The sequence below is a fragment of the Pygocentrus nattereri genome, chromosome 23 (genome assembly GCF_015220715.1).
Source record: "Pygocentrus nattereri isolate fPygNat1 chromosome 23, fPygNat1.pri, whole genome shotgun sequence".
Lineage (NCBI taxonomy): Eukaryota > Metazoa > Chordata > Actinopteri > Characiformes > Serrasalmidae > Pygocentrus > Pygocentrus nattereri.
In genome coordinates this window covers 12,542,163-12,568,848 of record NC_051233.1, presented here as the reverse complement: position 1 = coordinate 12,568,848, position 26,686 = coordinate 12,542,163, and the positions used below count along the sequence as shown (strand labels likewise).

At 38.9% G+C, this 26,686-nt stretch overlaps 2 protein-coding genes across 3 annotated transcripts; both read right to left on the bottom strand.

Moving 5' to 3' along the window:
* Positions 1 to 684: 684 nt before the first annotated feature.
* On the bottom strand, positions 685 to 13,401 carry ruvbl2 (RuvB-like AAA ATPase 2). Its single transcript, XM_017701649.2, has 15 exons — positions 13,279 to 13,401; positions 12,531 to 12,585; positions 12,283 to 12,338; positions 12,000 to 12,141; positions 10,654 to 10,783; positions 10,149 to 10,215; positions 9,095 to 9,201; positions 7,999 to 8,092; positions 5,508 to 5,631; positions 5,295 to 5,389; positions 3,044 to 3,162; positions 2,829 to 2,948; positions 2,466 to 2,595; positions 1,976 to 2,090; positions 685 to 903 (listed from the first exon to the last, which is right to left on the bottom strand). Exons 1-15 carry the CDS (start codon positions 13,288 to 13,290, stop codon positions 878 to 880), a joined length of 1,392 nt encoding a protein of 463 aa, XP_017557138.1. The 5' UTR covers positions 13,291 to 13,401; the 3' UTR covers positions 685 to 877.
* A 2,534-nt stretch (positions 13,402 to 15,935) lies between these two features.
* On the bottom strand, positions 15,936 to 25,802 carry ftr83 (finTRIM family, member 83). 2 transcript variants are annotated; one of them, XM_017701739.1, is made up of 8 exons: positions 25,088 to 25,802; positions 23,394 to 23,489; positions 22,327 to 22,560; positions 20,803 to 20,962; positions 20,584 to 20,640; positions 19,993 to 20,079; positions 18,074 to 18,146; positions 16,759 to 16,840 (listed from the first exon to the last, which is right to left on the bottom strand). In XM_017701739.1, the coding sequence occupies exons 1-7, from the start codon at positions 25,661 to 25,663 to the stop codon at positions 18,085 to 18,087; spliced, it is 1,272 nt and encodes a 423-aa protein (XP_017557228.1). In that variant the 5' UTR covers positions 25,664 to 25,802; the 3' UTR covers positions 16,759 to 16,840; positions 18,074 to 18,084. The 2 variants fall into 2 exon arrangements, with proteins under 2 accessions (XP_017557227.1, XP_017557228.1); XM_017701738.1 differs by lacking the exon at positions 18,074 to 18,146 and having other exon boundaries at positions 15,936 to 16,840.
* Between the last annotated feature and the right edge of the window lie 884 nt (positions 25,803 to 26,686).

Here is a 26,686-nt window from a genome sequence, read left to right as displayed (position 1 = left end):
CCAAATCAACTTCCCATACTTCATAAACATCTCAAATAAACATGACTTGGATATATTGATGCCACCTCCAACAAGACAGAGAAAAAAAATCATAGAGAAAATGAAATGTTTGTCTACCAAAAGGGACAAACCTTTTCATAGACGCCAATTTATTAGCTGCATGTACCTTGTACCTACATTAGACACAACTGCCAACTGTAACTGTCGTGTTGCTATATGCACATTTGTGCCAGCAACACTCTCTTCCATATTAGTGTCATTGCTGTGCTGAGAACAGTTCACACCTAAATATCTGGCCAGTACTGGTCCTACAGTGGCCCCTTTCCACTAACGGATGGGATAGGGAAAAAAAAAAATTTGTACAGCTATAGACAACTAGTCAGTAACTGTAAAACTAACAACACCAATATAGATTTACCTGATAAAACAAACAAGAGCTGTAAATACAAGGTAGGTGTAGCTAATATACTGTCACCTCTGTTTATATCCTTTTAAAACTGAGTGTGAGACCAATCCACAACCAGTCCTGGCCTCTTTTTAGTACTTTAATGGAAAAGTAACTTTCTAATAATATGGAGGCAATCCTCTTAACCTCAGCCCATACAACATGAAAGGCCAAACAATTAAAATCCTAAAAAAAAAAAAAAAAAAAAAAAAAAAAAAAAAAAAAAACCACAATAAGGATTTGGAATTCAACCAAAAATAGTTTTAATGTGCATTGATTTCAGCAAATGGCAAACCGGTTCTAAACACATGGAAAAAAAAAACTAACACTGAGGGAATGCACTTCACAGCCAGCAGGAGACAGTCAGGCCACAAGGGTTAAGTCAACATCATAGAAATATGGTATAAAAAGAGGTTCTCCATCCTTTCCTCCTTAAGACGTGTCCATCTGAAGCGATTCTGCAGGAGGGAAACAAGACATGTGGGGGTCATAGTCACTTAGTATTAAGGAAGAGACATATATTCTTAATGCACAATGTAGTTATTTTTTATGAAAAGGTTTTGATGAAAACATATGTCCACCCATGTAGCATTCAGCAATTTCTTTTCTGTAACGTGATAAGGAATCACACCTAGTTCATTACTAAAGTCCACACCAAAGTTTGGGTTTTTGTGAAATTGAATCTTGGTTTTTGGGACACTGCAAGTGTTGAAATGCAACAAATAACACACAAGAAATGCTCTTTGATTGGTTAAAAAATTTGGCAGGGACACAAGCGCTCTGAAAATTAGATGAAACTGTTGGCCTGTAGCTTAATGACTATGTTCCATGCTGCTGCCACACAACTGGCTGATTAGATAATTGCATGAATAAGCAGACGTACAGGTGTTCCTAATAAAGTGCTTGGTGAGTGTATATCGCAATCGCAAGAGTACTAAAAATTAACATATCCATTACTTCATGATCGCATGACTGCATTACCAATTAGTTAAAATTCAATCAGTCAGGTTGTCAATCCATCTTTACACAGTCTATGTCACAAAATCAAGTGCTTCACTGACAATTCGTGTTCCAAGAACAATATGAGCACATGTCAAGAGTCAAACATTAAAGCAGACAAATTATGCAGACAGTACAGTGTTGATATGCACTGAAAAGCATATTGTGGAGTTTAATTCTTTCCCTAGAAAAACATGTTTCCTCCTGCGGAACCAGTTAACTTGGAAGTAGACACATGATTTTTGGTAGACCTTGGTTCAATACTTTGGTGTGATCCAGAGTATGGATGGAGAGTTTACAGTTTTCAAAACAAACTTAACTAAAGAAAAAGTGAAAGCACCCTAAAAGGCGGATTAATGAAATTAATTTTAAGTGGTGCTTAATAAATAAAACCACCTAAATTTTATAAGTGGGAAAAAAATATAATGTACATTATGGGTCCATGAAAATCATGCTAAACTTATTTTAAGTTTTCAAAAATCCTCAAAAATTAAATGAATAAATAATCAAATAAATATAAAGGGGGCTCACGTGTTTCGTTGAAGAGGAAGGAGTCCTGATACTCCTTCATGTACTGGGAAGACCGCGACTCATCCAGGAAGAGAGAGTAAACTCGTTTAATGTCCTCTACCTGGACCTCAGTGCCCTGAGAAACACACATCATATCAGGCACACTGCTTTCTTCCAGCACCACTGGCATTCAACAGGTCTAATGTTTTCACACTGCACCATTTATATGCATCACACCCACTCAAAGTGACCACAACTTAGGCTTATGTCCATTCTACACAGACCCACAGTATTTGAGGTAAGAGATTGAAATCTCCTGAAAGTGGTACCAGAGTATTCATTACATATTTTTGTCTACTACAGCAGTTTCTTTAGTTCCCCCACTATTTCCAGAACATGTAAACATTCTCTTCATAAACAAACGCAACCTAGATCAGAACACATTAGATGAGATTTAGTGGGCAAGAAGTACTTTAATTTTCAAATGTGCGTACAAGTGTATGTCTATTACCCTGCGTTTGCGGCACACCAAGCCTGCAGTACTGATGAGCTGGATGGCATAACGGAGAGATGTCTCCTGCCCAATACGTGTCAACACAGTGTGTGCTTCCTCACTCAACTCCACATCCTCTTCTTCACACCTGGAGCAGATATTCATCATGTACGTTCAAACCCCAATTTTGTTTAAAGTCAAACTTCAGTAAAACAGTAACAAAAACCCCTGTTTTTCTTTTTGTCTGGATGTTTTGTCCTAGAAATGTATAAAACAAAGCTACACACACTAGGGGTTATATTTTTAAAGCATATTCTTGTAAGATCCGAAGCATGAAGATTTACTTAATACACAATACTGATACACAAACTGATTTTGTACCGGATCTTGAGAATCTGCCTTGTCTCTTTCTCAGTGTAGGGAGATGTGGCAATGATCAGTAGCCGGTCCAGCATGTCTATGGGAATACCATGAGGACTCTGGTAGTTTGTGCCTCGGATTCTGCAAAAATGGGACAAATAAAAAAAATGAACAACAAAGAGCCTAAAGCTAATCACTGTAACACTTGTACAGATTTTTCCTGCTCGTTTACACACCTGGTGATGCCTCGATTTGTGGCCATGATGAGCACAGGGGAAAGATCACTTTCTAAGGCTCGGTTTAGGAAGGAGAAACACTCAATGTCCAACATATGAACTTCATCTATGAAGAGGACCTGCAGGAGTGGGGAACAAAGCTAACAATCAAATAGGGAGACACTCTCTGACAAACACATATGCTCAGTATTACACAATGTCCAATTATTAGGGATGAGTATCAAGAAGTGGTTTTAAACTGGTCCAGATACCTGACTGGTTAGTAACAAAACATCAATAAGCTCCTGGACAAACAGTGCTGCTATTGGTATGTATGTAACGTAAATTCATTCTGCATAAAAAGCATTTTCAAAATGTTGATACTAGATTCAGATGAGCAGGAGGGTCTCTCTGCTGTATGTGATGAAAGCATTCTCATACCTCTGGCTACCTTAACCATTTTGAATGTCTAGTGTCATTCTGTGCTGACTGTCATGACTGAAGGGTTAGATTTTCAAAAGTCTCAGATCAATTTAAAGGTAATTATAATGCAGAAAAATGCAAAAAATGTAATGTAGTTGTAAATGTAGCATGTAAACACCAACAACTTAACGCAATACTTACAAATACAAGGTTCTATAACTTTGAAGCAGTGCAGCATGCTTGCTAAACAAAGTGGCTACTGCACCTACGTCTTCAGTGTAACCTCTTCATGTTGTGACATATTGTGCTACCTTGTCAAAATGTCCTACTGTGAAGCAATACACAACGCTCTAAGTGGGATATTTTGATAGCAACACCTTAGCAAACATGCTATAAGCATTAAAACTATGAAGCTGAAGTCATCTTTTCATAATTTTCTCCATTCTACCTCACATGGTGCTACAGTTACATGCTGACGTCTCAGGCGTTATAATAATAACTGCTGCACCACTTAAGGTGGAACAGGAAAATTGAAACAAGTTGGCAGATGGGAAGCCAACTTCAGCCTCGAGTTAAAACTACAAGTAGGATAAAATTTGGTAGCTTGCGTAGCGTACCTGCTAGGAAACCTATGTTTCAACTTAATGTGAACGGTCCTCAAGATAACTAATTTTGTATTGTTTATGGTTGTTAATATTTTCAACTGTAGGGAGATGATCACAGCCTTTTTACATCTTTTCATGTCATGTCTTTGTTGTTTTGCCCCAAATTATGTAGAGTAGCACCAATAAGAGTTTCAAAATTATTGGTATTGATAAGCTGTATCAGTACTGATATTCACCTGTACCAAGTACACAACTTTAGGGACTCTTGCCCAAAGACAAAGATTTCATTGCCGAGTTTTAATAACTCAGAAATAGACAGATACCACAAAACTAAAGCCTAAAAAAGTCGAAAGCTTTAAGAAACAGCCACAAAAATGTCTGATGTCTTTTTCACATTACGTGGCTAGAACTGTCAGAAATGTGTTAGTTGCATTGTAATTGGCCATCCCTGTAGACTTGTGCACTCATTTCTGTGTAGCTGGTTTTATATGACCAAAGGGAAACACACAGTTACAAGCCGCTTTCCGCTCTGTGTGACAGGACTGAAAAAACTGTCAAGATCATGGCATAACATCTGTTAATGTTACTGAACAGTTTTCTTGGAAAAATTCAATAGCTTTTAAGTAAAATAAAGCCACATTTGTTTACATGTTTGTTTTGGTGATAACCCTGCTCTGAAAAATCACCTGCCCTTACATCACAAGCTACAATCATGGTCTACAATGAGTTATTTTGCATGTCCAATGGCTTTTCCCATCAAAGTAGACAGTTCTTAGCTATGGTAAGTGAAAAAAATGCACGAGACTTTGACAACAGGCAGGAGTCTCGTTTGCAAGACTAGATAGAATCTAACCATACACGTTCCGTTTGGGTTTTTGGCTCAAACCTTTAACAGATTTGAATCTGCACTTTACACACCTTGTTTTAGTTTTGTTTACTACTTTACTCCTCCAAGATCCACAAGGCCAGATTTAAAACAATTATGAAGTTGATTTTACTTTTCTTCATACTTTGAAATGGTATTTGAAAACACTGGTTAATTAATAAATTAAAGTATAATTTAAAGTTCATTTTGGGGTGCTGACAATAACATTTTTTCAACATTGCTGACTTGTTGATGACTGTCACAATCAGCAGGTGCAAAAATTGGGAGATTTATTCAGTGTCAGGTTGGTGGCAGTCAGGTTCAAATAAGAGTCAGAAAGAATTCTTGTCCAAGAGACGGCCAAACATGCTATACTCACCCCAGGAATGATCTCTGCCTTGCCTTCTTCTCTCCACTCAGAGACTTTAGCATTGATCTGCTCGCGTACCTCTGACTTGATCTCTCCTGTGTCTCCTGTAGGCACAGTAGGCAAGCACAAGCTGGATCAGTAAGCAGTAAGGTCAAATTTTACATAATAGTGAACAATATTTATATCCTGATCTGAGGCCTGTTTCAGGCCTCTAAGACAGACCTGAGAATAGGGCCAGAAAACCTTGCGTGCGGCTGTTGATGACGTCGATCTCGTGGAGTGAGACGGTATGGACGACCTCCTTTCGCTTCTGCAGCTCCCCTTCTGGACACTGCACAAACTGAGTCTAAAGTGGCAGCAAGAATGAAAAAATAAACAAATAAAATCCAAAACAAAGCTACAAAAAGTATCACCAGAGTGTCGTAAAGGCATTGTATAGCATATCTTAAAGTGGGCAGTCTTGGAAAGTCTTTAAAGCCTCTGTGATTGCACCTCCAAAAATGGGTCAGTTATCTGCATCAATTCCAGAGCAAGGCTGTTAATAAAATGTGCAATAGCGGGACAATTTTGTGAGCAGATGAAATTGCTTGATAACGCGACCAAGAATGCACATGGCTAAAGCCTGATGAAGACAGATTAGGAATATTTAGCTTATGAAGCTGTGAGAAATCTAGGATACCTTTGAAATGTTTAATGATATATGCGGATTTAATGCATCAGCCGTGCAATCTAACTGCTTATCTGCAGGTTCACAGTTTTAATGCTAAATTGAGCTCGTCTTGAAACAAGGTTTCAGGCCTAAATAAACAAACAGAAATAGTTGACAGCCAAAGGGAAAAATCACAAAGTGTTTTAGTAAGGTGCTGAGCCCCTACAAACTGGGAGAACTGCAACACATGCATTTACCCAATTGTCAAGAACATGGTGACCCATATCTTATCTGACCAGAACACCTTCGCCCCACCCCCATGTCCCCAGTTCTGGAGACCAGTGTGAATGGTTTTTGCAACCCTAATATGATCTCCCCCTCTTTGTAGAAATAGACAGACTGTTCTTGTTGACACAGTCTATGTAATGCATTTATATTCTCAGTCACCTGAGGAACAGCTGTTTTCCCATACATGGTGCAGAAGCAAGACAGCCATTGAATGTGTGACCACAGTTTCCGTCCCTATTTACTGATGTCTTCTGTTTTCCTCTTCATAATATGTTGCTTTATAATTATTTAATTTATGGCGTTCATACAGTGTTTGTCCAAATATATTTTTTGGTATAGGAATGAATGGTATTAGGCTTAACATCCTTCCACTTACATAATATATGCTACATACCAATGGCCAAGCAATACCTTATAAACTACCTGGGATAGCACTGCAATGACTTAGCAAGACCTCTGTAACCACCTAACAAACACAAAGCAATGCCTTAACAACAGCATGAAATACCACTGCAACCTCATAGCAACACCACAGCAAATACCTGGAATAAATATATAAACCCAATTAAGTTACTGAAGAAAAGAAAAGTGTTCTTCAACTGCTTTACCTGTTGAAGCACTATTAGCTGGCTTTGTCAAGCCAACAAAGTTTGTTCATGAACTTTCCCTTAGGTTAGAGAATGACTAATCTGAATAGAAATTAGTGCACAGCTGCTCTCAATATCCCAGTTTTATCATATAAAAGTCACAAAGACCTGAAAGACTAAAATATTTGGAGAACAGAAATGTCTTTTTAAGATGGTAGCATTAATTGACTGTAGTGTGCTTATTTTCCAATGCCAATATTTTGATGGATCAATTATCAATGAATGTGTGTACACTTTTATTGTAATGTATGAGATGATTCTGCACTAGCTGTGTTTAACATGGAATAGCTGCAGCATTTGTTTATACTAATGTGCAGGCAAAAAAACAAAAATTCCTCCATGTATTGAATTGCCATGTGCTACTGTTCCATTTTCATTTTTATTAGTACTGGTTGAGTTTGACATATGAGAGCCAAAAAACAAACTGACGGATAACTAAATTGATCGTGTGCTTTCCCTTGTTGTCCTATCAGATTTCACCATAGACAAGTTTGATGAATACGGGTCACTGTACTAAGACACTTTGTGCAAACAACATATTTCAGGTTAGTTTTAGGTAGAGCTGGCCCAAATATTTTAATACCTGGGTATATCGCTGCCATCTGTAAAAATGATAACCATCTCCAAAATGATAACTTTACAGGAGAAGAAAAAATACATACTTTACTTTTAATGTAAGACAGTGTAACCAGAAGGTTAATATATGGAAAAATGAAAAAATAAGTAGTTGGTTAAGTTTAGCTGTCCATGTCACCTCGACTGGAGCCACTGAAGCTAAAACAGCAAAGATAGCAGAGAAATCCTATAGGATCATATAGGAGCACTGCAAATTACAACACATTGCGAGCAGCTATGCTTCACCCCGATTATTAATACATCGCTGTTGCCTAGTGGATATATTTTGAGCTTCAGTAACAAACATACTTTAAACTATGGTTAATTACGAAAAACAAAAATGTTATTGTTTGGTGATTTAGGGAATGAGTATTCAATTGCTTGTTCAGAAAAATCAATGAGTATCAAAGCATGTTCAATGCTGTTCAGGCCAGACCTAGTTTCAGAACATTTGGGAGATAATTTGGAAGTACTTGGGCTGGAAATTTTGCCAGGACACAGCAATAATGCTTACCTGCGAACCCATGGCGTCGTAATCTCGTGCTCTGGTAAAAGAGCGGCCAAGTTTGCTGATTTTCCCTGTTGCTTTATCAATGGTGATCACATCCCTAATGAGACAGAAAGCTCAATCAGTCTTGTTACACATATTAAAGGAATATGTAATACTGACAGTAAGCATTTAAAATGGGTACTGCTGTCCAAATTCAAAATATTGGAGAGAGTTCTCTGTCCTGGACCCCTCTTCCTGAGACTCGAACCTCACAAAGGTTGCTAGGTTAAAGACACTGAACCACGAACAAGCGCAAGACGAACATAACATTGAACAACTGAGACAAGTCCTACACTGTAAACTAATAAATTTCTTTGCTATTTTTTTTTCATTGTTTCCAAACTTACAAATCAGCTTATGTGGATTATTATAACTGTCAACGTTAGCTAGAGGCATGGCTGGCTATGCACAGTAGCCAAAGCAAAGTCTGTTGTCCCAATACAAAAGCACACTGCTCCAATAATATACACTCTGGAACTGGAGTTACTACTTTCTAAGCCCTGATAACACACTGCTCAATTTAAGGTTAGCTAATCTTAGCTGAAGCTCAATACTTGTTTATTCAGGACAAAATTAGCTAACTTGGCATGCTGCTTAAAGTCCTTAAGGACTCTAAGCAGTCTCAATGTTTCAAATGTATCACCAACATTTACTCGCATTTTACTACGTCTCTGGTCATGTAGCTTTTTAGAAGGATGCCAAGAATGTGATGCTATCTCTGCTGACACAGATCGTTTACTTGCTTCCATGGCTGCAGCTCACCGTGTTTACCAGAAAATTTATTTCATGTCTGGCAGTCCAAGGTTTTGAAATGGTACTGGGAAATGAGCAGTGAGCGGTATCACCGGCCAAAACACAAACTTTTTACTCTGGGATGGAAATTTCAAAAGAGAGCACAGACTATAGCGCTGTTGCTGGAGAAGCAAGTATTTCAACTTAGCATATTTCCTTAATCTTTGATGACTAAGATTAAGTACAACCCAACATAATCATGAGTAGGTGAGATGTCCTGCATTTTATATAAAGACATTTATAGGGCTGGTCATTTACGTTCACTTACCCAGCCTGGACCTTCTCCTTACTGAGGCTTTCAATCATTTTACTGCCCAGGTCATAAATGGTCTCCATCTCTGTTGTTTTCAAAGTCAACTTGCCCACTTTTGCACCCTGAACACAGAGAGACAGAGAAAGAGACAAGGGAATCAATAGCCTAATTCTAACAGGGTTTATTTAAGGACATTCATTATTTTGCACTTTAATAACTTTCAGCAGAACATGCTGAGCCATAATGAAGACTATTCTAGAATTTTAACTGAAACAGCTTATAGTCCATTTATGCAGCTGTACCCCAGCAGCGACAAATGCATCAGTCACGTTCATCATGATAAGAAGTTAATTTCCCCCACCTTGTGATAAATATCTTTAATAACCTTTTTTTGGTTGAACAAATTAACTGTATTAAAAGAATAGAGGTGTGTGCTGGAGTTTATCAGTCTCTGCTTCCCTAGGCTACCTCCATCACAATCACAGGCATATTTTTATTGTTTAAAACTCCTTGTAAATAGTAAATCGAACTGATTTAGATCAAATTGGCAATATGACAAATACCGCATTTGTACTTCACTCTAAAAAGAACAATCATACAGTGATGCAGTGGTGACCAGAAGTCTGAGACCACAATGGAAATCTGATATTTTCATTTAAACCTGGAAATAAACCAAGTTTTACCATTTTAAAAGTTTAAAAACTAAAGAGAATGAACAGCTTGTACCAAGATATTAAAGTAAAAATGGGGTCATATTAAATGTTAAGAAATTCTAAAATACATCTAAATATTTTTCACATTGTTATGTTGATATATAATGGGGAAAAGCTTTATTTTAAATGATGCAAAACAGAAGCCTTTTCATTAGTGGTCTCAGACCTTTTGAACCCACTATATAGAATACCAAAGTCCACCGCTTTAATCCTTAGTTATAGTCATAATAACCAGCAATGATGATGAGCAGTGCTTGAAATGCTTGAAGGTCTTGGGATCATGGAAAGTACATGTGAGAACACAAGCTAATGCAATTAAGCAAATGATTTATGAAAATCCAAAGGTGAAAACATACCGTTCCCGTAGCAGGCCTGTCAATCTGAATCTCCACCACCTCGCCCTCAATGATCTCTGTCTCCTCTCTGTACAAACACAATGCACACGCTCATACAAACCAACACAAACCAATACAAACCAATCCCCATTTCTCTAAAGCCCTATTCAACCTGGACTAGTTTAACTAAAGGAGGCAGTACAATTTATTACTGTAGAACGTATGGCCTTCTGCAATTAGCTGAACCTAGAGCTCCCTCAGTAATAGGCCGATCCACTCCACACCACACGCCAACGTGAAAATCCAAGATATGACTTTTCAGTCTGGCCAAAATTGGGAAATTACAGAAGCTTTATCTGATATAAATCACCCAGTTAAGTCCATTACAAATTACAGAGCCTCCTCTGCTAAATCATATACAGCTAGAACAGAGTTAAAGACATACAACTAATTTGAAACACTTTCTGTTTGTAGTTGTTAAATTATACTTTAACCACTGAAAACGACCCATAGTAGGTTTACTTACTTGATTCGGACTCCAATGGCTTTGCGGAAAGCCTGACTAAGAGCCTCAGTCTTGCTCATCTCAAGAGAGAAGATTTCACTTCCTGCCAGAGCAGTAAATGGTGTGTCTGGACCAAGTGACTGAGCAATGCCTGCCCAAGCAAAACAAAACACTTTCACAAAGATATCCCATGGTAGGACAAAATTACTTTTTTACAAAATTACACTACACTGGTTATTCACCAACTTATTCTAAATAGCAATTTTGCAGTCCAACTATAATTTCATGCATCACTGTTTTATATAATATAGCTTTTTATTTTTCATTCACATATTCAATGAGATTGTATCAATAATCTAGTATTAAGACATGTTCTAATAACTATTCCTACATATAAACCCAAGTCTTTCAGCATTCACTGTAAACAGTTTCCAGCGCTATGAATTTTTAGAGAACAGGGATGAATCAATACCAATAACGGTGCTCAATTACTCATACTTGTTTAAAAATAAACAAACAAATAAATAAATAATCCAACATCCGACACCACCAGCTACCATGTGTCAACAATAAATATACCAAAACGTAAACACAAACACTGCTATGCTGATGAAAAAAGCAACTTAAGCTAGCAGTGATCGAGGGTCTGTTCACACAGTGTAGATGCTACAGCAGTCAGACTCAAAGCCACCAGTCACTTTAAACGTTAAGCCTCGGCATACTCCCTCCAGGAGCAGACTGTGCGATTTTAGCCCATTTTTAAAAACACACAAACACAATCAGAACCATTTCCCCAATACGATTGGATACACGTAGACTAATAAGACCAAAACTAAGGTGAACAGTCAGCATTTGCAGATACATATACAGACTTTACTCTGTGTGACTGAATATAAATGTGAAATATAAACTTCAATATAGTGATTTGTTTTTGAGTGTCTTAGGCAAGCAAAGCTGCTCTATTTTTCAGCATTTCTGCCCTGTACTCCAGTGCAATGTGTTAATCTGAAACAGCTTTAGTGACAATTGTTCATAGACAGAGCTGTATATAGAGGCTATGTTCCACGTAGCATGTCAGTTAAACTCAGCGTTTTGAACATACAAATCATAGGTTCTGCCTGTACACAATAGTATACTCAAACGTACATTAACTTGACACTAAAGAAAAATATTTCTCAAAACACACAGTGTGCGCCTGACTGCATCACTGTTAGAGAACAATAATGGTTTGTCATTTCTTTGCACAGAACTAATTTATGAAGTGATTACAACTGAAATAAATGATTCAGTAAGTTTTAAACCTAGTATTACATGAAGTAAATTGCTAAAGAACAATATAAAAAATATAAATTAAATATAAGTCATACCCATAGCTATGGCAGTCTTGCCCGTCCCAGGCTGGCCAGCAATAAGCACTGCACGACCAGCAATGTGTCCATCTTTAATCATTTCCAAGATCAGACCAGCTGCCCGCCGAGATGCCAGCTGGCCCACCATCCCCTGAGACACCTGACAAGCAAACAGAAGTAAATTATGTACTGTAAAAAAAGGGTCACATCCTGTATTCAGTCCTTCAGCAGAAGTATTCATTGTGTCTCACTTTCATCCTTGGAATAACACCTTAAGAAATAGCAATGAAAGCAGTCTTACCTGTCGCGGTTCCAAGGCATCATCCAACCCAAGGCCTCGAATGTGCGAGTGCGCACCTGAAAAAACAAACGTATAAAACTAATTTTCTCTTTGCGTCGACAGACAGGCCTCAAGCTGGAGAAGTATCAAAAATACCACGCTATATCGTTAACCTAGTTGGGTTACAGACCAACATGTGATCAAGAATCGTACAAATGTTATACTGAATAATATGTAAGCGCTCCATATAGGTTCACCACATCACTCACCAATCCTCTCTATCCTGGTGATGTCTCGCACCTCGGGCACTTTCGTGGTTGCCATCTTTTAGAAACAGAATGAATACAATTAGCAGGTTTTCATCACTAAGCAGTGAAGCCCGTGCCTCAACTGCTCACGTTGCCATAGTGACACTTCAGCCACAACAATATAAAGTTGCCGAACAAGCTAAGTTAGCTAACTAGCTACCCGCTCCGACTATTAAAACTAACAAACAGCAAACTCTTAACACAAAATAAATGACAAAGCAATTGCAAGAGCATACGGTGTTTTACATTCTGAACGTATTTAAAGCGACTGCGTTACTGCTCGCACGCCGTCGCTTGAGTACACTCCTGGGTTAGCCAACCGGCTAACTTGGCTGGCTAACCTAGCTAGCTGACAAGTAGCTACTTAACAAAAGCAAATACCTTTAACTGTAACGTTGAGCTAAGCAGGCTTTTCACATATCTGGAGTGGAGAACGGATATATATGCCTGATACATGTAAATGTGAGCGAGCAGAGAGCGTTTACGTAAATAAGTATTCAGTAAGTTATCACGGCAGACATGTGCAACTAGGAAAAGCTAACTAGCTAACTAACCATCATATTTCAGCGTTTGAGAGCGCACTTTGTTTTACCTACCGCATTTAAGAGTTGTATGTAATGATACAAAACATATATATGCCTCGGCTACAGCTGAGACACACGAAACAAACAGAAAAATGTTCAATTTAAGCGGGATGCCGCTCTCTCACCTGTGCTGCCATGTTCCCTCCACGGCGCGATGTTACTGAATGGGAGCGCAGCTGAAATCCGTCCGGCTAACAAACAGCTTCACATCACCACCTCAAGAGCCCCTCACTGTGCGTTACGACGTGCAGATTCATGTATTTGTTGTAAGTAATGTTTTTGTATTTTCTTTACTTAATACTCTAGTCGTTTGTTTGGTGTTACTTGATGAAAGAACATTTATCATTGTAATTAGTTACGTTTTAGGAGTGGAGAAATAATAAAAAGAGGATTATAATGGCATAGATTAAAACGTGCAAGCATTATTGTGACCCCTCATGTTATTTTGACAGCGCTGCGCCGAATCTCAATTGGCCTCGCACCTCGCTATGTAGTGCGCCATGTAAGTCACGAAATAGCGATATTTACGCCAAAATATTGTGTTATATATCTGATTAAAATTAATTTAAGTTTCAGCCATAGGTGACACAACTTCCTTTTCATCATTAAATGCACCGCCTGAGTGTAGAAACCGTAATGTAATGACGTCCCTAGTGCATTTTATAGGGAGTAGGGAGCTATTTGAGACTCAGCCCTGGATTCGGTTTGCGTTCCCCGCTTCTGTGCTCCTTTCTACCGTCGCCGTATCTGAGACCACACGACCACTTGATGGCGCACTTGTTCTGTGAGTAAAAAGGAACTCCACCCATCTTCACATTTCTGTGGTTTAATGTGAAATGCTCCGTACCGAGTCACAATTGTTCACAGTGGTGTTGATAGGAACCAGACGTCTGAAGCGTTCATGCCTCATCACAGAACAGTATTACACAAAATTTTCATAAATGCGTTGTCTGATGTCTGAGACATTGTTTTGTGATAATTCTTTGATACATTTCATTATAAAAATCCATTAATGAAGGACAGGGGCACGCATGGCGTTGTGAACAGAGGCGTGGCCAAGGAGCACGGCGACCCTTCTGGTCAACACAGTTATGGAAAGTAACCGTTGGCCATCGTCAAAAATGCATCCATTATACATTATAGTGAAAATCTGCCACTGGGGTAGTTAACAATCAGTTATTAGAGTCTGATGATGCTGCACTTCACCCTTTTTAAGGTTAATATGCAAACAAAATCATTCAGAGTTGTTTGATGTGAAACACTGTAGATAAACTTACAGAGCCATTATTGTTCACTGTGGTGGTGATGGGAACCAGACGTCTGAGGTGTTAGTACCTCTGAAACGACCTCACCTGATGTCTGAGACATTGTTTTACAAAGGCTTCGAGGATGTGTGTAAAGATTTGGCCTAAAACATGTGTATATTTAAAAGCCTTTCATGGCAGAGGGGTACATAAAGGGGGTTGTGAATCAAAATAGTCCCTAAAGAAAACCTATTTTCCATATTTACCTCTGTTTTATACGGGTCCCCGCTGGTGACATCCTGTATAAATAAAAAGAATGCGTGGCCACAACTTAGTAAGGCGTGGGAATGAGATGATTAAGTCATGGCCTTACTAAGTCATGCATTAGGATCTCGCTCCCATGTGTTAATAAGGCGTGGCCACGCATTATTTTTATTTATATTGGATGTCACCAGCAGGACTCCTTTTAACATGATTAACATTACATATGAAAAAAATCAGAAGACACATGTAGGTTCACTGATGGTTTTGGGTAGTAAACAAAATAGCAGTTTTTGAGTTGTAGACATCACAACTTCTGGTTCCTCTCACCACCACTGTAGAGAAATCTAAGCCTACAGTTAATGACTTCACATCAAACTACGCTGAATGATTTGTTCACGTCTCAATGACTGAATTATACAGATATTTTGAAAAATTGGTGGAATTCCTCTTAGCAGATCTTGCTGTTATCAGGTGAAACAATGTGCCCTGGCTCCCTTCAGCTCTGTGCACTGGCTCCCTTCAGCTCTGTGAGCCACATTAAGGAGGCTATGTAGGGGTAAGATGAGTCAACTATCAAAATGTACTGCTTATCATAATCATTTATCATGCTAATTAACCATTATTTTACAAGTGAATAAATGCATGTGTTGTAGGTAACCTTAAACAGCTGTCTGCCCAGCTTTCTGGTCATTACACTTATACATAACCTGAAGTGAGGGCAGCCTAACTGAATCACTTCTGTGGTCTGTCTACATGAAATGTTTTTCTTAATGTTTTGACCTGAAAAAGTGACTGACACTTCAGTTCATTTACGTGATATATATACATACATCATTTTCCCATGAATGACTTAAAATGTGCAATTTTAGATCAAACCACTGGAATTTCTCAGTAATTTCTGTAAGATTACATCCATTTTTAAACCATTTAAAAATTTTTGAACAGGGTCCTTTCTGTGTGGACTTTGCATGTTCTCACCATGTCTGCATGGCTTTCCTCCAACAGACATGCAGTCAGGACAATCGGAGATGCAGTACTAAATTGCCCCCAGGTGTATGTCTGTGTATCTGCCCTGTGATGAACTGAAGACCTGTCCAGGGTGTTTCTGGTCTTGTGCCCAATGAGCACTGGGATAGGATCCGGGAGGATAATGGCTTAGAAGATGAATTAATTCATTTATTTACTTGTTTACTTGTTTGGAAGGAGCCAGTAACTGAAGTGTGAGGAAATCCATTCTTCTGTAGCTGCTTTGATAGTTGACAAATAATGGGCCATTTCAGATTCAAACATAAAGTTTATTGATTTTTTATCACACGTAAACAAAATTCTGAACATATAGATACTGTACATTCTGATCATTAGCTCTCGTCATGTTCACAAAAAAAGCTTAGTGTTACATAGTATGCAAATTATGATTACACTTGGGAATATAGTATTGGGAAATATACTAAAAGTAAACCATTTTTCATATCATCACAATACAGGTACTCGACCAGATATCATACTGTAAATAACTTCACTTACAGGCAATTTGTTTAAAATTAGTTTCTACAAAAATTGTAAGGTTCTATATTGGAATTATTTCATAATGCCCCCTAATTATCTACAATAAAGTATCCACTGAACAGCTCTAGCACCAAAACACAACAGTTCTACAGGTGGGAAATAGTGATGGCTGAGTCATACCACACCCAGAAACCAGGATAGACCGGCTCGCTGAAAGAAGCTTTGAACTGATGGATAAGTGACATGGAATCAGAGGCGTTGTAGAAGGAGAGAGTGCCGCCATCATAGTCCAGGAAAACCCCGATGCGGGAAGAGTAGGGAGCTTTGATCTCCACCTGGTCTTTGCTGTGGCGGGCTGAGTAGCTGGCGTCGGAGCAGAAAAGACTCCAGGATTTGCGATTGTAGCCGATTCTGGCTGAGTCCCCATAGCCTGTCCTCTTGATGCCTTTGTAGGTTATGCCTATGGAGGCTCCCTCCCCACTCCACTCCACTTCCCAGTAGTAGGCCCCACCAGACAGGGCCTCTTTGCACAAAACTTGTGGGAGGCAATCGAATCTCTGGGCGCTGTCACTGTAGGATTGAGGATCTCTTTTCAGGGCTGCTTTCCTGTTCCCTCGAGACAGGTACAGCTGTTTGTATGCTGTGTTTGGGTCTAGAGTTAGCTGACAGGCGTCTATCAGTAAGAGCAGAGGAAATCAGAGCTAGAGTTATTCACTGTTTCAGTTTTGAAAAGGAATTATCACTGACAATCATTTCAATATTTTCCATGCAATTAGTAAAAGTAGCTTAAGCATCTGGCCATTGACTTCTACTACAATTGTGAAGATGTATCATGAATCAACAGATTCTTTGTTCTTTTTCTAACTACAGGAAAACACACTGAAGTTATCATCTATGGAAATTGACCATATGCCACAGATGCAGCAAAAAACATTAGGTAGAAAAATCTGGAGTATTCCCGTATGGAGTACTTTGAAATATTCTGTAGTTCTTTGAAACGTAAATGCAAAATAGAACTAAGCAAGGCTGTCAGTGTGAGAAATTGAAATGTGGAATCTTACAGGTTAAGGGGTTAATTGTGTACGACAGTGGCAAGCCCACCTATGTGCTAAAAGATGCACAAATGATCTTGATCCATGTAAAAACCCTGAGTGACTTTAGAGCTTTGGAATTTAGGAGTTCTAAAAGAGCAGTGCCTCTCTTGTGACTTAAAGGGCCCATATCTTATATTTTTCTTGCATTTATTTTTCTCTGAGGTTTATGTGTAATAATAAACATTTTCCAGCCTCTTTTTATCTGTTAGAATTAAAAAGGCAATTTGAGAATGATATATGTAAATGACCTATGTTCTGATTGGCTGCGTGGAATTGTAAAAGCATTGTGGATGTAGAAGTAAAAATGTGTAAAAGTATTAGTTTTTGGTTCCTGTGACATAACAAAAAGCTATTTTTTTTGCAGCTTATTATTCCTTTATTGGTTCCATGAACTGGGGAATGGATTATGTGTTTTGAAATGTTAACAGTGTTTACATTCTCTATCAGAGACTTTTATTTCAAAGCAGAAAGGAAAATTCCATGATATGGGCTCTTTAATGAAAAAACATATGTATTATACATGCCAAAGCTCCATACAGGCATGGATGAAATTAAAAGATGGATGAAACAAATGCTGTGGCCACCATGTTATCCCCCAAATTTAACCACCGTTAAATAGCCAAGTTCTTCATACAAGAAAGACAAAGATAACAGAACCTAAAGATGGTAGGAGTGCTGACCTGGGATTACTTTTGCTAATGGTTAGCACTAATCAGTACAGACAAGGAGAAAGCTGATCCCTGGTCAGCACTGCTACAAGACCATTAATGAGGTAAGGCCCAGCATGCAGGTGAAGTCTAGAGTCTGCCCACCTCATCGGCTCTCAGAGCTGGTTGGACATTAGGAGGTGGCGGCTGCCAGAGGAACCACGTGACCGTCTCTGATCTAGAGGGCCGAGAGTGGCAATACACACTTCAGACTGACTGCACACCCTTGGCAGTTACGTTAGAATTCACTGGAAATGAGTTGTACTACATTTGCTATATTTAGTTCATATGTCAAGGATTTGTGAATTTACATAATTTTCCTCCTACCCTAAATATAGAAGATTGCCAAACTGTTTCATTCCTGAAGTTTGCTTTTTTAGTTTTGCTCTGGAGCTACAATGCTAATCAAGCTAACAAGTACTACAAGCTAATACCACATCTAGCATGTCTAAATCTTCATACATTTGCCTCAAACCATGTCAAATTGTAACGTAATCTGAAGTAGACTAGTTCATGTCGTTTCTGACACTGTACAACAGTCTATTATTGATAACAAATGGACCCAAGGATAGAAAAAATCACATTTATAGATGGTTTTGCTGGTATCCCTGATAGAAAAACCCACATAGATTAGCATATGTTGGGTTTTCAGTGCTGGTATGCTGGTCAGCAGCAATGGAAATTATTAGGCTGATCATCAACAAAACCAGCAGATGTTGTTTTTTGGAAGCTGGCATTCTGGATAACCAGCATGACCATGCTAGGTGACCAGCTAAACCGGCATAAACCAGTTTACTTAAGTTTAGAAAAGGCTCCTCTGTCCTCTTTGTGTTACTATTTGTTGTACAGCCATGTTCAGCCATACTGCTACACAAGTGAGTGTCATCTTCTTATGGAAGTTTGAACTTAGTTAGTGGTTTGCAGTTTGTATGACTGATTCTGAAGCTTTCAGTACTTTTAGCTATGTTAGCCTTGTAGCTTAGTGCAAAACTACAGAAACAAACCTCAGAATTCAAACATGTCTTGGCTGATTAACTATATTTGGGGTAAGGGGAAATGTTTTATAGCTGGCGAACCACCATGGATTGATTTGCACGAGTAACAGTGTTTTGTAGTGTATTCATGCTGTGAAGCAAGTGAGGAGATGGGCTTACGGCTCCACCCTCCTCAGCATTAATCAGGGCTCTACTCCAAATTCACACAATAGATGAAACACTCAATTTCTCCTTTGTGGCTTTCAGGCTTTATTGTACCTTTCAGCTGGACAGGAACAACAAGCGTTTTGGGCTAAACGGTTCCAGCTGGAGAATAACAACAAACAATTCCCCAAACCATCCGCATTCAGGGACACAGAGGCTCAGTCGAAATGTTTGTTGTGCCAAACAACACCCAGCTAAATGGAGAACAAGCATGCAGGTTGCTAAGTTTGATCCAGGGGGTAAAGAGGTGTCTGGGAGTTTGGAAAATGATGCTATTGCTGGTAAAAAAAATTTTGCCCAAGTTCTTGGAACGTCCTGCCTCGCTTGACAAGCCCTACGCCCACTTGCCTAACAGATCGAGCCAGTTTTTTCAGTCTACTCACACACAAATCCTGTATCTAAGGAATGCTGTGGGACCACTCCCACAGCAGCCTGCCCTAGAATGGGCCAAAGGTCAGCATGTGTTTCAGTTTTGTGTAATATCTAATGAAGCAACTAATGTGTCCCAGCATATCCTATTGCACACATCAGAGAGCACCGATAAATACTACACTCCTCTGATTTCCACTAATCTGTTTTGGTTAATCATGTCTAGGAAAAGGAATTAACCCCTTAAACTGCAGGTATAATATAGAGTAATTCATTTTAAGACTTATTATCCAAAAATGCTGTAAATTATTCAAAAGAGAAGAACTGACAAGAACTGAGTAGTTTGCCCTTGAACTTTATGACCTCAGTCTATATTCAAATAGACAGTCCACTAATGTAATCACTGTTTGTTGTATATATGAGTGCATTAAAAGACACTGAAGCACAAAAACTTACGCTGGAGAAATTCATCCCGGCTGCGTGGTGCCAGGCTGCGGGGAGTAGAATTTAGGCTTCGAGTCTTGTACACATCAACTTCATCAGCTGGAGACACAGGAAAGATAGAGAAAGGGGCTTAACTCAGGTAAAACATCTTCATTTTTACCAAGAAATAATGATTACATGCCTTACAGACTTTAAGCAACGTCAGCCAAAAAGAAAACTGGTCGATTCTGCCTTTGAAATTGATATTGGCTACTGTAAATGGCAAAATAACACTTGGGAAATAGAAGGAACTCTAGGTACTTTCTGTTAAAAAAAAAAGAAAAGAACTTCTGCGCTAAGCAAGACACCCACAGGGAGTGACGGCCAACAGAGCACACTTATCTACTGGACATTATCTGTACATAGTTTCACGTCATGACTGTAAGATCATGTGTTACTCACACGCTTTCTTTAAAGGAGCCTAATACATATTCATTAACATGGTATCAATGCAAATGCAAACAGTTGCTTAGTGACCAGCCAAAAAAAATGTCTTCGACACTGGTGTTGACTTTTCCAACATTCCAGCAGGAAGTCTAACGTTTCCCATTTTAATTAGCTTACACTTCATGGTCTTCCTCCTCTTTCGGTCGTCCAGCTGACAGAAGGGCATTTTGTTCACTGCAAGAGAATTTAGAGCCGTCAGCAACAGTATATACCACTACAGAAGTAGATTGTGCTGTTCAAGAATAAATTACTAAACAGCATGATTTAAAATGTTGAAATGAGACTGAATGAAAATAATAGGCCTTGACCGATGTACACTGCAGTAAGTGTACTGACCTGTGGTGGCCACCTTGACCAGTTCCTCATTGCTGTACTCATTTAAATGCTGTTTCAACTCCGAGATAGTCTTGGTGACAGAGCCGAAGGAGAAGTAAGGGTTTACACTGACCGAGGGCAGCTCCTCAGCGTCTGTCTGAGCTAACAGCATGTGATAACTCTGCAGAAGGAGAAACAATATGATTTATTTATCTCTTGGCTTTATATATATATATATATATATATATATATATATATTCTTTTTTCTTTAATATCGTTATATACACTGACTTCCCACTTTTTTTGGTACGTTACATCTACCTTGCATGTACACTGATTGACAGTTATACTATACATTTATTATATACAAATATAAGTGTACATACACTGAAAGGACCACCTCCTTGTTTCTACACTCATTGTCCATTTTATCAGCTCCACTTACCACTTTATAGACCGTTGTCCATCTGTTTCTCTGCATACTTTGTTAGCTCTCTTTTACCCTGTTCAACGGTCGGGACCCCCACACACAGAGCAGGTATTATTTAAGTGGAGGATCATTCCCAGTACTGCAACAACACTGATATGGTGTTGGCATGTTACTGTGTGTTGTGCTGGTATGAGTAGATAAAACACAGCAGTACTGCTGGTGGTTTTAAACACCTCAGTGTCACTGCTGAGCTGAGAATAGTCCACCAATCTATATCCAGCCAACCGTGTCCTGTGAACACTGATGAAGGACTAGAGGATGACTAACACAAACTGCGCAGCAACAGATGAGCTACTGTCTCTGACTTGCCATTTACAAGGTGGACCAACAAGGTAGGAGTGTCTAATAGACTAGCTACAAAGTAGTTAGGGTAAATGGACCTGATAAAATGGTCAGTAAGAGTAGATACAAGGAAATGTACTGGCCGATCAGTGGATATATTTATGTGTATGAATGGTAGAAGCTCCAGCACAGTTCGGATTTATTGAATTCACAGTTATTGAATTCCATCCACAGATGTACTTAATCAGCCAAGATATATTTGATGTCTGCAGTTTGTATCTTTGACTTCCACTGGAGTTATGAGGCTAATGTAGCCAACATATTCACTAATTAGCATCATGCAGTATTTAGTGCTATATCATCACACACATGCCTCAAACCACACTAAGTAGTTAAATGCTCACAAGTGGATTTGTTTGTTTGTGATTTTGATGTTGACTTCATTATTGTGTCCATACATTTGTACATTTTTAAGTACAAAATGATGTCATACAGCAGTAGCTACATTAGCTTCGTAGCTCCAGATAGCTACAAACTCAAGAAGCACCAATTAGGGCACAAAACTTGTCTTGATCAACTACATTTGGGGTTAGGGGGAAATTTTATTTTATTTTTAGCTAAACTATTCTTTTAACTTTTAGCAATTTAGCAGCCTTAACGAATTAAGAACAAATGACTATGCACACTGAAACAGAAGGGTCCAGCACTCTGTCTGGCTAATCATGCTGACTTTACTCAGTGCCTTTCCTGCATTTCCAGCTAGGCCTGTTCACCTGGATGAAGTGGATGTGGTCCTCAGTGCGCGAGAGCTGGGTCAGCTCGTTGTCTCTCCTCTTCAGGTCAGCGATCTCCTGGCCCAAGCGCTCCATGTGGCCCTCAGCTGTGTTCAGTGCCATCTTCTTGTTGGTCGAGATCAGCTTGGCCATTTCTTGCTGCATCCTCTCGATGCTGTGCAGCATGTCTCCAAAAAGCTTCTCACACTCCTGCAATGCCCGCTGCGCCGAACTCTGCAGAAAAAACATGCTCCATTTTATCCTCTTTAACTTGTGATTCTATTCAAATCTATTCTGTTTCATTCTGTACTATTTTGTTCCAGTATTTTCTAAACTGTTTTGTCATATTCAGTTTATTCAGTATATTATAGTCTGCTATGTTATGACCTATTCTGTTTTATTCTATTATATTCTTAGTTGTCTATATTATATTATATTATATTATATTATATTATATTATATTATATTATATTATATTATATTTTGGACCCCTTATTCTATTTAGTCTTCTTATATAATGACATGTTCAGTTATGTTACATTCAATTCTATTCTGAAATGTCTTGCTCCATTACATTATACTATGAACTCATTTGTCTTTTTCAACTTCATTGAGTATATCAAATCCTTGTATATTCTATTCTATTCTATTCTATTCTATTCTGAATTATTATATGGCACTGTATTGTGTTATGAACTATTCTACTCTATTCTACTCTTTTAGTCATTTGTGGTCTTTAAATCACTCCTAAGAGATTGTGCTATATGTCCATTAAAAAGAAAACACAAGTCATGTAGTTTCCACAATTAAAACAAAAATGCAGTATTTGATATTTGCTTGATCAATGCCTAAATTCTATTTAACATGCAAATAGCTCTTGTTTTTCTTGCAGTGCATTGTGGTCTAATGTGAGAGCATTTAGCTATGTCCCTGTTTCCCACACCTTCTTAGTGAAACAGTGCAGGGAGATTTTTCACTGACGCTCTAGTGCTGACCTCTTATGAAGCCCGGTGTTTTGCGATTCTAAGCTTAGTCATTGCCTCATTCACTTCTCATCATTCACTCACCTTCAGTGCATCCACAGCTTGCTTCAGCTCCTCCATCTGTTTCACTCTGTCATGGATCTTCTCCTGAATCTCTGCCTGCGTGGCACCCAGACGTTGCTAAGAAGAAGCAAAACACTATCAATATGCAATTTGTATTGTTTATAAGTGACTTACGTCTTTTTAACAACCTCTTTCACACTTTGTACATGTGCACCATATTTTGCACACTATTTTTCACAGTGCCTAAAATACAAAATCCTTTTTATATATGAAAAAGTACATTAGTGGCAGAATGATTTTAGGCCTAGCTTTTAAATGAAAGAGAGGTCATGGGACCAACTGAAATGATGCAACAATAAAGAACATTTGCTATCACAAAAAGTACACTCCTTCTCTTGGGTATAATACAGCACAAACGACTTCTTTGTGCCTTGGCCAGGTGGAGATCACACATTGATCTGTTTGTTTTAGGGGTTTGGCAAATAACAATAAATACTGTCCATTCATCTTTGATGACAGGCTGAGGATAGATCGTTTCTCTTAAATTTGACCAATTGCTTCCCTGTGTGGCTCCTATACACCTATCAACAGAAATGTACAGCAATACAAGGACAAAACACCAACTTTAAGGGGAGATTTGAAATGGAAGATTGATTTCAATAAGCTTCTGCAGAGTCAAAGGAAATGTGAACCACTGTGATTTAAGTCAGGGGGTATCCATCCAGTTCTGTAGGGCCTAAGTCTAGTACAGTTTAGAGATTTTTTATACAGTAGCCAATCCAATTCGACCAGGTTTCAGTTAGAGCATTATCAAAAATGTGTTTTCACATTTCTTTCAGAGCTGTTGCTGCAAGTTTGGACAAGTTTTCCCTTTCAAACTAATGAGAAATTGAAGCACATAGGTAAGTTGTTGCCAGAACATTTTTTTCTGTGTTCATTTCAAATGATATAACATTATTTTGCTATTTTATGTTAATTGAGGTACACATATGCTATTCTTCTGCTTTAGCTTGCTGTGACATATTGTCCCACTTTCTATTTTTTCAGGCTGTATATAAAGCAAGTACAGGGAAAATGTTATTAGCAAATCCTTTAGAGCATAACTTCCCAAATTTGGTTCATTTGATTTGGCCGGAGCAAACATATTTTTTATATGTGTGTATATTTATATTTATATGTGTTCTGTAAAAATGTATATATGTAATGTAGGTGATTTTTCAATACATTTTGAAACCTATATACCTTCTTTATTTGTATATTGTTTAGTCTTTTTGGCCTTCAACCCACCACAGCCATGGGCCCCAAGACACTCTGCCTTAGAATAACTTGCTATGCTAGCCATACTAGAAGGACACAGCCCTAACCTACCCAGCTATTGACAATAAAAGTGCTGAGGCCGCTGAACTTCTATCTAACAGATTTTTGAGTCTAAAAACCTCAATTACACAATATAAACGACACTGGATCTACCATAATGATGTGATGTTTCACACACACAGACAATGAATAGCATTTAAATGAATACACACACTCTAAATTTACATACTGTAACAGTTTTGCCTTAGAATGCAGCTACACAAGAAGAGATCTGTAGCCAGAGCATGAATATACCAATGTACATAAGATCAAAATAGCCATCATAACGCTAACTTAAACTGAAAGGTGAAAACGGCCACATGATGCAACTCTCTCCGGACAGATGAAAGTTATCCTACCTGCATGTCGGTGCGCTCCTGCTCAGCTGATACCATGTCATGGCCCTTGTGCTCTTTGACAGTGCACAGCACGCAGATGCACATCTGGTCGGTTCGGCAGTAGAGCTCCAAACCCTTCTGGTGCTGTGGGCAGATTTGGCGGTCCAGGTGGCCAATCTCGTCCACCAGCTTGTGCCTCTTGAAGGTGGCTGACTCATAGTGGGGCTTCAAGTGTTTCTCGCAGTATGAAGCCAGGCACATCAAGCATGATTTGACAGCTTTGAGCTTTTTGCCGATGCAGATATCGCAGGCCACGTCCCTGGGGCCCGCGTAGTTGTAGTCAGGTGATGGAGGGGCTGGTGGGGATGGTTCTGAGTGCCTGAGGCTGTAGGAGCTGCGGGATGACTGCAAGCGGCGTGGGTTAGGCCTCTTGTTGTAGGTGACCCGGCACTGAGGACACAGGTATTGACCCGTGTGGTCGGCATGATCCCAGTAGGTCTTGAGGCAGATGGAGCAGAAGATGTGTCCACAAGGAATGGACACGGGGTCCCGTAGGTCCTCCTTACAGAGGTAGCAGATGTCCTGGTCCAGTGACATGAGTGAGGCAAAAGAAAAGTCTCGGGAGAGGAGTTTCAGAAAAGATTGTGATCTGACGGGAGTGTTTGAGAGATTGTGTCTTTGAGGAACTTCAGGCAAAGTGAGGCTCAGGCGCCACTGCAGTCTGAGTCTATATACAGTAAACAGGCGGGTAAAGAGGGAGGACAAACTGGTTGAGCAGAAACTAATAAGCAGGCAGGGGAGTGGCTGAGAGACACAGGTGAGTGGAGCCTGAGAGAGATAGAAATATATGTATATATTTATAGAGAGAGAGAAAGAGAGAGAGAGAGAGAGAGAGTAAAGGCCAGTCATCAATCAGTCAGCACTCTATGAACAGGAAAGGTGAGAAGAATAAATGAAATGTGTGATCTCATTACACAATTTAGTTTTGACAGTTGTCCCGCTGAATGTGAAGTATGTGTTTCCGTCAACACTGCACATTTCAATAGCACAAACCTCTAAGTTTGCATCATCAGTGTCACTATGACAGTTTCATAACCAAACCAGCATAACAGCAATGGACGTTAGCTTGTGACTGAAAATTTGACACCCAAAGTTACACTGTCTAGTGTCCATTCATCTGAAGCTATAAGTATAAAATCTGTAGTATATGAGTATATTGTTGTAAAGTAGTATTTTAATAATATAAGAACTTTTATTTGACAGTTTACATATTGCTCTTACAAAAAAAAAAGATTTTCCCTTTTTAGTACACATTTTAACCCTTGTGTTGATGTATTTGTTAGTCAGTGTGTCTTTTTTTCAATCAATACAGCTATAACAATTAAAACAACTATAACAAACACACACACACACACACACACACACACACACACACACACACACGCACTGATAGCAAGTTGGGTAGGACGAGAACAGAGTGAAGGGACACAGCACCTCTACACTTTTATTCCCCACAGGTTCACCCCAACATAACATGGGTAATATAAATGTGTAGGGGGTGTTCAGCATGAAGTCACTGAAAATGTGCTTTTTTAATATGTTCTTTACAGAAAATGAGCA